The 14,074-nt window shown below is 42.6% G+C and overlaps 2 protein-coding genes across 7 annotated transcripts in view; one reads left to right on the forward strand and one right to left on the reverse strand.

The window, feature by feature from the left end:
- CTBP1 (C-terminal binding protein 1) overlaps window positions 1–10,883 on the reverse strand; it is a 251,664-nt gene extending 240,781 nt beyond the window's left edge. Inside the window, exon 1 of the mRNA XM_027815475.2 lies at window positions 10,794–10,883. The gene's annotated coding sequence lies outside the window, so the exon portion shown is untranslated. The remainder of the gene's footprint in view (window positions 1–10,793) is intronic.
- Window positions 10,884–11,317: 434 nt separating this feature from the next.
- Window positions 11,318–14,074, forward strand: part of MAEA (macrophage erythroblast attacher, E3 ubiquitin ligase) — a 54,376-nt gene continuing 51,619 nt past the window's right edge. For 3 of the 6 annotated variants that reach the window (XM_055717262.1, XM_014285964.3, XM_005446387.4), the window contains exon 1: window positions 11,598–11,730. In XM_055717262.1, the coding sequence (XP_055573237.1) occupies window positions 11,662–11,730 (69 nt within the window). In that variant the 5' untranslated portion in view covers window positions 11,598–11,661. The other 3 variants (XM_055717395.1, XM_027815481.2, XM_055717345.1) reach the window with 3 other exon arrangements.

Genomic DNA, 14,074 nt, shown 5'->3' on the forward strand with positions numbered 1-14,074 from the left:
TTATGGTGTAATCACTCTACCAAAATCTTCACTTTCTCCAAGCTGACTTCCCAGGGGGTAAAAGTGGGCAAAATCAATTTCCTATCCCACAGTTCTTGAGTAGATGGGGAAATGGCAATTCTTTTCTCCACAGAATCTTTCCCAGATACTTTGACCCTAAAAGTAAACAGCATTTTCTTTAATTTCTGTGCCAGCATTTCAGGAAACACATCGACCTGTGCACAACAACTAAGCTAACAAATCTCTTCGACCATGTCTTGCAGTCTGAACTCTGCTGGTCACCTTCTCTCTCTACTCACACTGAAGGACATCATGGACTTTCTTTTTTGTATCTCTTTGTTCCAGAGGGCCTGAGGTGTGATATACCAACTGCATTAGATCAAATTTGCACCACTTACATGGAAAAGTCAGAATTACTATGGCACTGATATCACTCAATGCAGAAATGGAAGGTGAATGACTGAATGTCCAAAACAAAGATTCTATGCTTGAAAGTACTTAAAATAATATATTCTTTAAACATCAACTTCTATCTCTATTTGTCTGTCACAGGGCAGCATAAATGAAGTACCAAAAAAGAAGGCGGCATACCCACACATTTTAAAATTTAAGAGGAGACAGAAGAAAATGTCATGCCACACTCTTTCTGGAGGCCTATCAGCAAGAAAAGCAGGGAAATGAAAGGTAGAAAAAAAGAGCATGCAAAAGCTTTCAAACTGTCATTATTTCCTTGCTAAATACTCCAATTTGCACAGGCGTTGCCAGTTTACACACTTCTCACTGGCTGACTGTCCTCTACAAAACTCAAACACAGTTATCTGAGAAAGGTAGAGAAATACATTAACAACACAGTATAAGTTACAATGATTTCCACAGACACCCCACCTAATCTCTACTGTTCTAACGGGAAACTGTCATGTAGTTGACGCTCTAAGATTTACCAAGCTAACAAATGACATAATTTACTAGATAGAGCATGCACTCTATTTCTCAAAGCTAGAATCCTTCTCCACATACATGCACTAACTGAGAAATATAAGCAGAAGCTGTTTGTATAAAAAAAACCCCACTTTTATTTATCCTATTATTTATGTGCTAAGACACATTCCAGACATTATGTAGACAGAAAATAGCTTTGTAAAAGCAAATTTTACAAACTAAGCTATATTGACTTGTTCTCCAGATGAAGAAAAATATTCCTGTCAAATGGAAAACTGTTGGCAAAATTTGTTTTTAGGATTCTAAAGTTCTTTTTTGAATAAAATCTCATTCTTTGAACAACAAAATAAAAGTATATTTTTAAAAGTTTCACGTCATTTCAACTATATCCAAGAATAAAAAACAGCAAATGGTCATTTTCAGTAAACAAAGTACTGAAAGGTACAAGTAGATAACTGAAGCAGGTAACACAGGAAGGAAACTGGAAATTTAAGATGCCATTTGATCTTGAAACGATGATTTCTTGATTTTTACTATCAAATTTAATATTTAACTGCTCCTCTCTGGCAATTGATTAAACTGAACTGTCCTTGGCAAGTCACAAATGATAAGCCCTATTGTGAACTGCGATTAATACCCTGTACAGTCTGACAGTCCACTCTAATTCTTTCTCAACTTTGTTTCACACTTGATTTTCAGCATTAAGTTACCCTTATACCCTACATTGCACCTGAAACCAATTTACATAGCTTCATACAATGTGTAAATGGAGCGAGAAACATCTCTCAAAGACCTTAGAACACTTCAGACTTCACATTGCGTTGGAGAATTTCCATGACCATGCACAAAAAGAACAAGATTAATACTGTAAACTTTAATCCTGAAAACCTTTATTCACTTCAGTAGACCCAGTGACTTAAGTGAAATTATTCAGCTGTCTGAGATTAAGCACAAACATAACTGTTTGCACTGGAATTCTCAATCTTGCATTTCTTGATTTTGCAATCTACAAATTTATTCACGAAGGTCAGTGATTCTTTGATACTAATGTAATAAGCCTCATTGGGGAAATGGAGGGTTCTTCTTTATTTTTCAACATCCTAAAATGCTGCTAAAACTACACTTCTGGCTGAATCCCAACAGAACAGTTGAATAAATCAATGAAGGCCCAACTTTTGTCTGAAATTTTAAAACAGAGACTGAGAATCTGTTAATACTCAATATCAAGGTACTAACCAGTCAGCTGATACTCAGCTACCTAAAAAACACCTAAATTAGCAACAACAGTCTTGAAATGCCTTATCAGTGCTACCCCGAACTTTTTTTTCTGGAAACATTTTATTACCAAATCACTAGTGGTTTAATTTTTTTAATGTTTATGACTTTTGATGCAAATATGTGAGTATCCACCATCCATTGTCATGTCTGCTGCTGTAAGACAAAATATTGCTTCTCTCAAAATTTCATTAGTAGATACTGAAGTAGTTTAAAAAGGAATTACCATTATACCCCTTCTGTAGATGGAAAACAGAAAGCTGAATTGACTTGCCCTAATCCAATAGCAAAGCAAGGAAAACACTATTTGCTCCGATTCCACTATTCCTATCCATTATGTTGCACAGCATCCTGTGCCTGAAATATCAGGTATATCGCTCTTAAATATAGCATATCCTAATAAAGGAGGATGATAAAACAATTTCAAAATACATTGAACAATGAAATGAATTGACATGCATCAATAGCTATATCTGAATTTTGCTCTAGCTTATGGAAGCTTTCTGCTTCAATCTAAAATAGCAATCTTTATATACATAAAAATTTTCATCTGAAATAATAATCCATTATTAATGCAATAACAATGTACCATTCCATACAACTCCAGCAACAGGAAAAAAGCAAAACATTGTCCACTAACAGCAGCAATGGAATTCCCTTTCTTCCCCTTCCTCCCTATTTGGACAGAACACAGCTAGTGGGGTTTTTTAGTACTTTTCAAGACGTGAAAATTTAAAACCAAAAATCAGTAACTTTTGAGTTGATAATTTCTATTGTGAAAACAATTTGTAATGATGATGAGATACATTGCTGTTGGGTCTATTATCTATAAAATAATAAATGATATTTATAATTTTGCCTGAAGTCCAGAAGCGTCTATTCCATTCAACAGGTTCAACCCATATTGTTGTACCTTGTGGTGAATGCAGTCTCCTGATCAGGTATCTGATAACACACTCTTAGAACACTTAAGAAATTGTGGGATTAAGACATACAAAAAAAGCTAAAAGTGTTTCCTAGCAAATCTATAAACACCTTAAAACTTTTAACCCCAAGTGTCTAGACTATGCTGAACTACTGGTTCCCCTGTGGACTTCCCGTAAAACAAGTGGTTTTCAAGTACTATGTTGGGCAGGGGGAAAGGGAGAGAGAGGGGAAACTCAAAACTTTTAATTATTTTATTAAAGATTTTTCTAATACATTGCCAAAAGCCCGGTATGTTTTAACCTCCATTACTAGAAAGCTGAACATAGCGCGCATCCCCAAGATGTCTCTGGACTGTCACAGTGAATGCACTTTTCCTTATTATAGGGAAATGGTCCCTTTATACTGGCAATTAAACCTGACCTCTCCCTTTTCTGTTTCCTAAGTATTCCAAATAGCTAATCACTAATTAGTATCTCTGGTGGTTCTCTCAGAACATATGACTTCTATGTGCAAGCATGACAATCCTTCCCATATCCCTCTGAGCTGATCAGCATAATCTGAAGTTCTTCCTGGAAAAGCTCAGGGTAATGCTGAACCCTCTCAACTCAAGGAAAATCAGAAGCACGTTCAAAGTCTCTCTGGCTGCAGTTCAAACTCCCCCAATATTTACCAGCTAGAACACTAAGCTCTGATTGTATTTTCCACTTCATATGACCACCATTTTTAAGGTTTAAAAAAAATTTCCTAAATACATAGCATATGTATGCTTAAAAATAGGAATGCCATGCAATCCAAATGAATCAATATCACTTAATTCTGTAAGAACCTAAAATGAGTTAATTCAGAATATCAGACTTTGCCTGATTTTATGCTGTCACTTGGTAATGTAAAAATATTCTGGTTTTGTTTCATTGGAGTAGGAGGATTATTTTAATATGGAAAGGATTTATTTCATTCCTGTATGTATGAGCTACTGTTGATATTCCCAACCAGAAAGATTCCTTTCTAGAATTATCATCAATATATATTAAAAGAGAGGGTTTACTTCTACCCTGCCTCTGTTCTAAAAGCCTCCTCAGTGTTAAATCCCAGACCAAGGCTACAGGTCTCCTACTCAAAATTTCTCTTTAGATTTTCTAATCCTTTTCCCCTTAATCTCCATTATACAAAAAGAAATCCACACATGCACGGTCTGTGAGAAGCTAAGTAACTTTACCTCTCACCATAGTTACCACATCTGATTTAACCACTGGCTCCGGACATTGAATCATTGTCCTTTTATGATTTCAGATTTTATTTGTGTGTGTCTCAATACACTCAACAAGCATAAAAATCCTAAAACCAGAGCGATTTTAATATCATTAGTAGACAATTAAATTTCAATTTACGTGACTGTAAGATACCATACCATCCGCCTCTGCTATTTCTATACAGTGTGTTGTTTTCCAGGATCTCAGAAGCCAAAATGCTTAAATGTGTTACTATGACTGTTACTGTAAAGATTTTCTATCTAATTCAGTTCTTTTAATGATTCAGGAACAATTTTGCATTCAGATTTTCATTAGTGTGCTCAACTGTTCTATTAGACTTTTTTGTTTCTCATGGTAACCGATTTTATTTGACTTAACAGAAGCTGTTCAAATATTTAGAGGCACTCCGAGATGGCAGGAGTTTATCTAGGAGCATACATGTTGTGTCACAGATATTCTTTTCCTTGCCTTACTCGCGCCCCCCCCCCCTTTTTTTTTTTTTTTTGTTCAAAAACAGTAGCAAACAAATGAGATCTCGACCAGCCACATTGTGCCGGGAACGTGCTCACTTCATCTGTTTATGTTAATATTCAAGTTACAATGGGCACATTTCGAAATTACAAGCTCGGCAGTTAAAACAGATGCTTCTTACGTTCCTTCATATGCACTGTATCCCTTTGCCAGTATCGTCAGGCGCAACGCAAGAACTAAAGTATAAACATCTGCAACACCTCTCTGTTTTGTTAACATTCTTTCACACGTTTTCTTGCTAACTCCAAAAAGGCTCAACGGTGCTAAAAAAAAAAAAAACAACCCACAGTGAAATTGGAAACATCTGCGAGATAGCTACGGAAAACGGAATGAAACATGCATAAACAAAAACATGGCGAAAGTGGCCTGGGGTTGTTACACTGTCAGATCATTTTTCCAAGCCCAACATCAAGGCTTTTGTTACAACCAAAGCGGTCATTTGCATGGAGAACCAACAGGGTTTCTTCTTCTTCAGCGTTTCCCCGATCGTAACACACACTCGCTCTCCCCGATACACACAGAGGCAAACCTCTCCTCTCGCAAACAAACAACACGGCTAAACGCACACATATTCGCAACTACGGAATCTACAGATCGCCGACAACGCTCCGCATACTGAATAGTTTGCTACTAAGACGTAATTTAGGTATAAAAATAACAGACAAACCTTTGGAGCGCTGCCCCAGCCGGAGTTCCTCTCCCTCTGCTCTGCTGTTACTGACAAGATCAGGCTGAGATTAACAAGTCCATGCTACTCTGACAACCTTACTCCGCTGGCTTTTGCACACACGCCATGGGCTTTAAATAATATCAAACTTTCAGAAAGTTAAAAATGAAATTAATTAAAGGAACGTAAAGCACAATGGCAGGAAAGCAGAAAACACTGCCTTGGACAATTATTGCAGCAGCATGCAGGGCACTGCTCTGTAGTTAAGGCTGTGTCAGCACTTTCTTTCTAAACACACACCCCCCCCCCCCCCATTTTTCAGGGGGCTGTAACTCAAAAAGGAACAAAAAATATTGCTCATGGCTAAAATATTGCTCACAGGTAAGCCCCCTCCCCTCTGCATATTAAAACATCCATTTAGACCATTCAGAAAGTTACAGGAGGCTGTGTACTTTATCACCATGTCCCACATGCCATTTTTTATGCAAATGAAAGTCTTCTTTTTTTGAATGAGATTTCACAAGAATTTTATCTACACAGTGAATTTTTGCCCCCCTTCTTTTTTTCATAAAGCAAATTATTACTTTGACACCTGAAAACCGGTTTGCGTAAACATGGAATAATTTCTAAATAACTTCTACACGCATGCATTGCCTGGAAGGTGCCAGATTCGTAACAGAGATATTAAATTGTCTGCTCACACAGCTGATTCAGCACAGACAACGGACTCTACAGAGGGTCTCAACTCTAATCCATTATGGTAACTTTGTAACCTCAGTCGCTGAGTGCATCTGCATTTTCCCCTGATAAGGAAAGTGTTCTTACAATCATGCTAAAATAAGGAAACAAAGCCTCTGATCTGCAATTACTACTTCACAACAATGTTCTAAACTGTGGCACATCAGGGCAATCTCTCCTGCTGTTGTTAATCGCTGGGTTTTGTTTGTGGCAGCTTTTTTTGTTTGTTGCGTTTTCACACTCTTGGTAATTTCCTCTCAGATACAGAAATAAAGCCAACTTCTCCAGCCTATTTACATAAGCCAGATGCACTAATACACTTTTCGGTTATATGCTTAAAGTTACAATATGAAAAACCCACAACTATACAGTCATATTATTACTTTCTTTTAAAGCAAAAATATGCATTTCATGTAAAAAATGTGCAATGGCCTAAGTCTGCTGGGTGCGAAAACCAAAGCATTAAGTTTTGACCCTTTTGACTGATAGGGGCCAGCAAAAACAACAGGCAGCTCATTTGATCCTTACAAACCTCAGTATATCAACACTTGTTCAACAAAAGGTGTCCCTCTGCCCTCTACGAATTTCTGACAGTACTGTTGCATACGTATTACACAAAATCAAGTAGCGTCCATTAAAATGGAGCAATTCATTAAAAATGCTCCATTGCTGTGAATAACTTGGTAAAGCAACCATGTCCCCAGTAGTAACTGTCTCATCCTTGTTACCTTCTAAAAGTCTTAATACTTACTGAACACCTATCTTAAGGTATCTGATATTAGTACAGGTCATCTCACATTTCTGTCTTACAAAGACAGCTGCCTGGCATATTTTGAAGACAAGCTGCTTTCATATTAACACCTTATTCTGTCAACACTGTGCACAGTAGTTTTTAAAAAAAAACCAAAATTTATCTCGCTATTCAGAAGAAAAAAGTAATGTAGATTAAAGGTATGGTCCTAAATACTTCACAAACATCACAACTCACCAGAAGACTGTAGCAAAGGCTTCTACTTCTCCATTTTAAGATGGACAGTACAATCACCACCCATTTACTCAGAGGAAGAGTGGGGCAACCTGTGCTCCCACCTGATCCAACACAGGACTATATCACTGCCTCAGGCCAGTCTCATCTGCTAAAGTGAGAAAACGATGGTGATATACATTCACTTCTGCCACCCTAGCACAGAAGTTATAATGTGCACAAAGAGGAAAGAAAAGCAAGTGTAGTAAAATCTCAATACACTGCAGTTTTCTTCAGCACACAGAAGCAGAGCACTATGGTTGCTGCTTTGCTCCACCAAATAACATCCAGAGTATTTATGTTTCTGAAAGATACATAATCTGCATGCAATGCTTCATGGTATACGGATATTTTTTTTCTAATCATTGACCTGGAGCAAAGCGGAAGACTATTTAAATGCTTTTAAGACACTGTCAAATGAGTAGGGTCCTCCTAAAGGTCTGGAGTATTCTGTATGCACTGCCTGATTTTAACTAATTGCTAATTCACATTAATAAGACACTAAACAAGGACTAACTATTAGATTATGATTGAACAGGACAATGCCAAGAAATACAAAATGGAAGCTGATTTTTATTCTTCATTTTACAGCACTAGGGGACAAGGAAAAATAAACAAGATATGATACACAAACCTTCTTAGTAGTTCCAAATGTGTATTTCCTATTTAAGACTAAAGCAGTTGAATTTATACAAACTGTAAAAGCAAAGTTGTATTGGTAATTAAAATAAATATAACTAAATTAAGCCTCGGCTTTGTATAGTAGGTTAAACCAAAGACCAGAGGACATTAACCTTATATTAAAGAATATAGTACAACCTCTGTATATGAATACCCAGACCCAGGAATAACAATAACAATAAAAATTTTGTTAAATTCAGCAGGAAACTACAGATTTTTACCAGTTCAAAAGATCATTAGCTTCATTCTTATCTCCACATTGATCACTGCAACATTTATATTATAAATCAATGGCTGCAACCTGAAGTTGAAAACATGCCAGAAGTACACATAGGTTGTATCAATATTTGCACATGGAGCCTAGAACATAAATTAGTTGACACTCAACACTTGGAGCTTCCTCTCTGAAGTTGCAATATTTAAAGGTTAAAGATTAGACATGCTCCCTCTTGTGTTAAACTAAGAATACACGGAATACATGCTGTTTTCTCTGACATGATGGTTGCTTGGCCATCTGTTCCATTAAGCAAACCCTTTAACTTTGGCTACTAATGTCTGACAAACCTTCACCAATACTCCAGTTTAAAGACAGATACAGTCTGAGCACATAACCTGCATCCATAGAATATTTGTGCTACATTAGCTACTGTATCATCAGAGAGGACCATTAAGAGGTTACATATTAAAAAAAATAACTTGCAAATAAGTGTTTCAGACAAATACATATGTGACTTAGTAAATTACATGGCCAGTCACACTTCTTCAGTCCCTATAGGCGTCACAGACCTAAAGAGTTAAAGTGTGCCCACTTCAAGCTGTTCAGTAGCATCAATGATAGGGAATATTGAACAGCAAATTTCCTTCTAAATATAAGCTCACAGAATATTTAACACAGAAACAACAGGGAGAATTTATAATGCCACATAATTATGGTTGTAAATACAGCAACAACTAAGCTAGGTTTTCAGTCCTCCACTTGACAAGCTCAGGTGAACCATTCCCTGCACAGGCCTTAATGGAGCCAAAATCCTCCTTACACAAATCCTCTTGCAGAATCCAGCCCCAAGATCATGTCTAGACATGAATGTTAATCCCAGGTGTAACAAACACAAATGTTTTTTACTAATATACTTCTTAAACAAAGGCTTTGCAAATTACATTTAGGCACATGTCTGCTGATTATGGTCAGTACCAGACTGAATGCCAGGGCAGCTGAGAGTAAACACAAGTAAAATAGTTTGCAGTACAAAGCTGAAGATAATCTAACAGTCAGTTACATCACTTTGTAAGTCTTCTTTACCACCATCCTTCTGTGGTGGATAGATGCTCTCAGTTGCAAGGGGGCCTAGGCACATTGGAAAGAAACAACATTACTGAATTTTCTAAAGACAGACACTTATTAAATATGATTTGCTCTTTCAAACCATGAAAGTTAAACATGCTTCCTGGCAATACCTGTGTTTATTTTTCTACAGTCTTTTGCAGACAGAAATAATATAACCACAAAGTTTAGAAAAGATAGCAAAAACCACCACGATTATTAATGGGTATGTATTTTGGGGTCTCTTTCAAGCCTCAAACCACCACAGCACACTACCTGAAATACACCTGCTGATGGTAGCAAGCAACTGCATCAAGAAACAGAACTTTTGCCACCGACTTCAACAAGAAAAGAAAGTTTGTATCGCTGCGTGTACAGCTCCCGATAGGCACGTTTACACTTTCTCACTGTCTACTGCAGACCTAACAGCTTCAATGTCTGACAAAGTCTCTTCCGTCTCACTCACTAAGGTGCTCAAATCAGTGAGGAGCTTCATGTAGGGTAAGAGGGTACATGTTATGGCTGAATCGCAACACACTGTCCTCTACATATTATCCGGAAAGTAGCCTACTTATTATCAAGAAAGTAGCTTTTATGTCAACAGGCAGAAGATTAATACTCCAGGAGCGTCTTTATTCTCTCAGACACACAAGCAGAGGCAGTCTGCAGGACCAGTCCCTTTTTTCTGTATGGAAACGTTCACGTATGCTCAGCAGGGATTTACTGCTCATTTAAACCAGTGCTTTCACCTTAGGGCCCACCAGCTCCCGCAGACCACTCTCAGGGACCGAACAGAGGTCAGCGAGACAAGCAAGCCCTCCGAGACAGGTCTACAGCTGCCTCGAGATACAGCTGAGAGCCCGCAAACACACCCAACAAGGAAAGAAAAGGGGAGAATCCCCAGAGCTGTATAACCGCTGCTGCGGACTTGCAGCGCACGGCGGTGCAGGGGGCGGTCAGGCGGCGGGGGGCGGTAGCAGCTCCCTCCCACCGCGGCCGGGGCTTCACGGCTCCCCCCGTGTGAGAGAGCTGCAGGGCTGCGCCGCCCGCGCCCGCCCGCCCAGGGGAGGGGGGCGCCGGGCCGGCGGGAGAGCTGCGGGGCTGCCGGGCACGCTCCTCGGCTCCTCCCCACCCCCCTCCCCCGCGGGGAAGGCAAGACCGGCCCGGCTGCGAGGGAACTGCTCCCGCCCCGCGCCTCGCCTCACCAGAGAAACTTAGCACCGGCCCGCCCGGGAGCGGGGATCCGCCGCGGCCTCCCCGCCGTGGCTCGGGGCCGCCCCGCCTCCGCCCCTCAGCGGTGAGGGCAGGCAGCTTCGCGGCGGGCTGGGGAAGGGGAACGGCACCGGGCGCCTCTGCCTGCCCCGGCTAACGGAGAGCGGCAGCGAAGCACGGGAGGACGGCCCAGCGCGGGGAGAGGGAGCTGAGGGGAAGGGGACTCACGCTGTCTCCGCTATTTAAACCTCTTCCCGCCGCCTCCGCCTCACTGACTCTCACTCACTCTCTCCTCCCCACGGAACTTACTAGGGGCGGTCCCCACCCCGGCCAATATACACACCGCCACACGCCGGGCCGCCGCCGGGGCCCCGCCCGTTCTCCCCACAGGCGCCACCCATTCGCTCAACTCTCTGCCCGTCAGCAGGGCGGCGCGACGGCGTTGGCTAGGGACCTGCCCGTCAAAGCGCGCTCCGCACCGCGTCCTCCGGGCTCCGCCCCCCGCCCCGCCCCTCCTCTTCCCGGACACCTCAGGGGGTGTTACAACGGCCGTTTTAAGTCACCATCAAAATTTACTTTTAGGTTCCGCCTACTGAGCGCTAGAGGAGGTTCTGATTGGACGATGGGAAAGCCTTCTCTATCGCGACTGGGTGGCTGGATGTCCATAAACCCCCCAAAACCCGCCCAGCTCAATGCCGTAGTTCCATTTGATTTGTCCGCGCCTCCAGGCAGCCCCGCCCATTTCCACCGCGCTGCCCAATCAGGCGCTGCTTCTCAAGCTCTAAGGCGGTATCAACGCGCACAAACGGAACGTTCGAAAGGGCGGCCTTCATTGGTTGGCGCTGGTTGCCCAGCTGTTGCTCTTCCGCCACCACCGTCCCGTGGAGCGTACCACGCCGCCGCGGTGGTGGGGGGCTAGGGGTTGGGCCGCGATCAGCAGCGAGAGCCGTTGGTTCGGCCCGTCTCCATTAGAGATGGGGCGGAGGAAGGCCTTTATTGCCCGTCATGCCGCGCGCGCTGTAGGTAGCTCCCTCCGGTCCGGGCTGGGGGAGGGCGGGGGAGGAGGAGGAGGGAGGAGGTTGGTGCCTAATCCAAGATGGCGGTGCAGGAATCAGCTGCTCAGCTCTCAATGACTTTGAAGGTGCAGGAGTATCCCACTCTCAAGGTGGGTGCTGAGCCTTTCCCTTCATCCCCCGACACGGAGGAGAGGGGTAAAGCCGCTAGTGTCCCGCCGGGGCAGCGCCGAGGGGTAGATGAGGGCTTGGGCCGCCGGGTGCCCCGGCCCCCCTTCCTGCCTGCTCCCCGCTTCAGGAGCCCCCAGGGCCCGTGGGGCGGCGGGGGGGCGCTTCCCACCACGCAGCTTCCCGCCCGTCCCCGTTCTCCTCCGCTTGACGCCTCGGCTGCTGCCGCTACGGCTTCTCCCCTCCCCCTCCGCCGAGGCTGAGGGACGTGCCTGGAATATGCCGCCCTCCCCGGGTGCCTCCGTGCCCCGTGGTGAAGGGTTGGCCCCCGGGCTGCGCTGGGGACACAAAAAGGGTCGCTGGGAGCTGGAGGACTCGGCCGGGGGGGGGGGGGAGGGGTTAGGTCCTGGTGGCAGGGCGAAGATGTGGTGGCGGGGGGAGGCGAGGGGGGGAGAGGGCTGGGACCGAGGCAGGCAGGGGGAGAGGGCTCGGGGCGTGCGGATGGTGGCTCGGGAAGACCCCAGGGGCGCTTCACATGCTCGTCCCGGCTGATGAGCTGGCCCTGCGTGGCGTTGTTAGGAGATGCGTTAAAGGGGAGGGAGGGGAGGTGGTAGTAGAACATGGTTCCCTGGCTGCTTGGTGTGTGTCCCCCTCCCAAGGTGGAGATAAGCTTAAGATATAAAAAAGGGACAAACGTACTGGAAAAGGCTGGAGGCCTGCAGGGGCGAGTAAGCAAAATACTTACGGTTTGGTAAAAGCACGGAGTGGCGGTGAAGGTTCTGGGTCTAGCTGAAGGGTGGTAGTTTCCCAAGACTGCATAGTTGCTCTTAGGCTTTAACTAGGTATTGTAAAGCAAATGAAGGACTGGGTGCTGAGCGTTAAGGTCGTCGCCTCTGAGAACTGTTGAACTGGAAGGATGATGCTCATAGGAATCAATGGAAACCTTTGTTTGAAGTCTTGCGTTGTGTATTTACAGTAGGTCTGCCACATACATGGCGATAACTGTGGAAGGGAGCTGAGAGAAAAGAATCGTTATCGCAAAATACTGATTTAAACATCTCTCCTGTCAGTGTGTCAACATTTTTTCATCTGTAGAAGATGTTTATGCAAAGTAAACTTTGTGCTGAGATCATGCTGCGCTTTCACACACCAAGTACTGTATGCTCTTTGCAGTGTTTGTTTTGCAGGCCGCATAGCCATGTTCTTATGCGTGTCCTCCACTCTCCTAGCTTCATCCTACTTAGGTCCAGGAAGCAGAAGGATGAGGTGCTGATTTCCATTTTACATATGAGGGCTTCTTTCTGCTATCCTGAACCATTTTAAAGCTGACAGCATCAGGCATAAATTTTAAGATAGCTGTAAAAAGTGCTCTAGCACTTTCCACAGCCAGAACAATGTGAAGGCATTTAAAGTTAAGAAGATGATTTTTAGACTGCATTTTAGATGTATTCCAGTTGTTATCACAGCTTAGGTTGTTACTTTTCTGAAAAATTACTGGCAGTGAGGATCAGTGCGTTTTTGTTTTGCTGCTTATGTCTTAAGATGGATTGTCAAGGTGCCAACCATTTAAAAGGTAGAGAATATTTTGGACTAATTCTTTTATTTCTACAAACATTCTTTTTCCCTGAAAAACCTTAACAAAAATATACATAAGAGAATGGAATGTTGTTTGTAAAGCTGAGAAGCTAAATAGTAAGAGGGTGAGACACCCTTGCACTGAAACTCTTTAATTTCCTAGCAAAGATGATGTTTATTGATTCTTCCCAGCACCTGTTAAACTTCTGGATTGTTCTGTAATCTTTTAATAGCATTTTTCATTGTTGAAAAAACCTGCCAGAACAGTGCTCAAATCTTTTGAATGTATCCTCTTAAATGTCCTTAACTGTGAGTCATAGCTCAGAACTTTTTAGTGGTGCAAGTGAAAAAGCAGCTGGGAGAAGTGAACACTAAAGCTAAAGTCTACTGAAGTAAGTTGATAGGAAATCCAGTTTTGTTCCTTAGGAGGCAGATGCCTACAAGTTTCTGTGGGACTGAACCTCTGTGAATTTTTATTTCCAGTTTATTCAAACACTGTGTGAAATGAATGCATATTATTTTTTTAAATTTTGTTCACCCACACAGTAGCTCAGACATTTCTCTTGGAGCTCTGAACACTGATGGCTTTCCCTCATGTGAGTAAAATATAAAAGATTGTAGACTCATATTTATGTCCTTCCTGTTTCCTCCCTCTAGCTTCCTCATGCCAACATCACTAGATAATAGTTGTGTAATAGCTCTGCATTACAGTATGTTCCAACAGTGCCTTTCATGTGAAAGAGTGCTTAAAAC

Source organism: Falco cherrug, chromosome 1 (genome assembly GCF_023634085.1).
Source record: "Falco cherrug isolate bFalChe1 chromosome 1, bFalChe1.pri, whole genome shotgun sequence".
NCBI lineage: Eukaryota > Metazoa > Chordata > Aves > Falconiformes > Falconidae > Falco > Falco cherrug.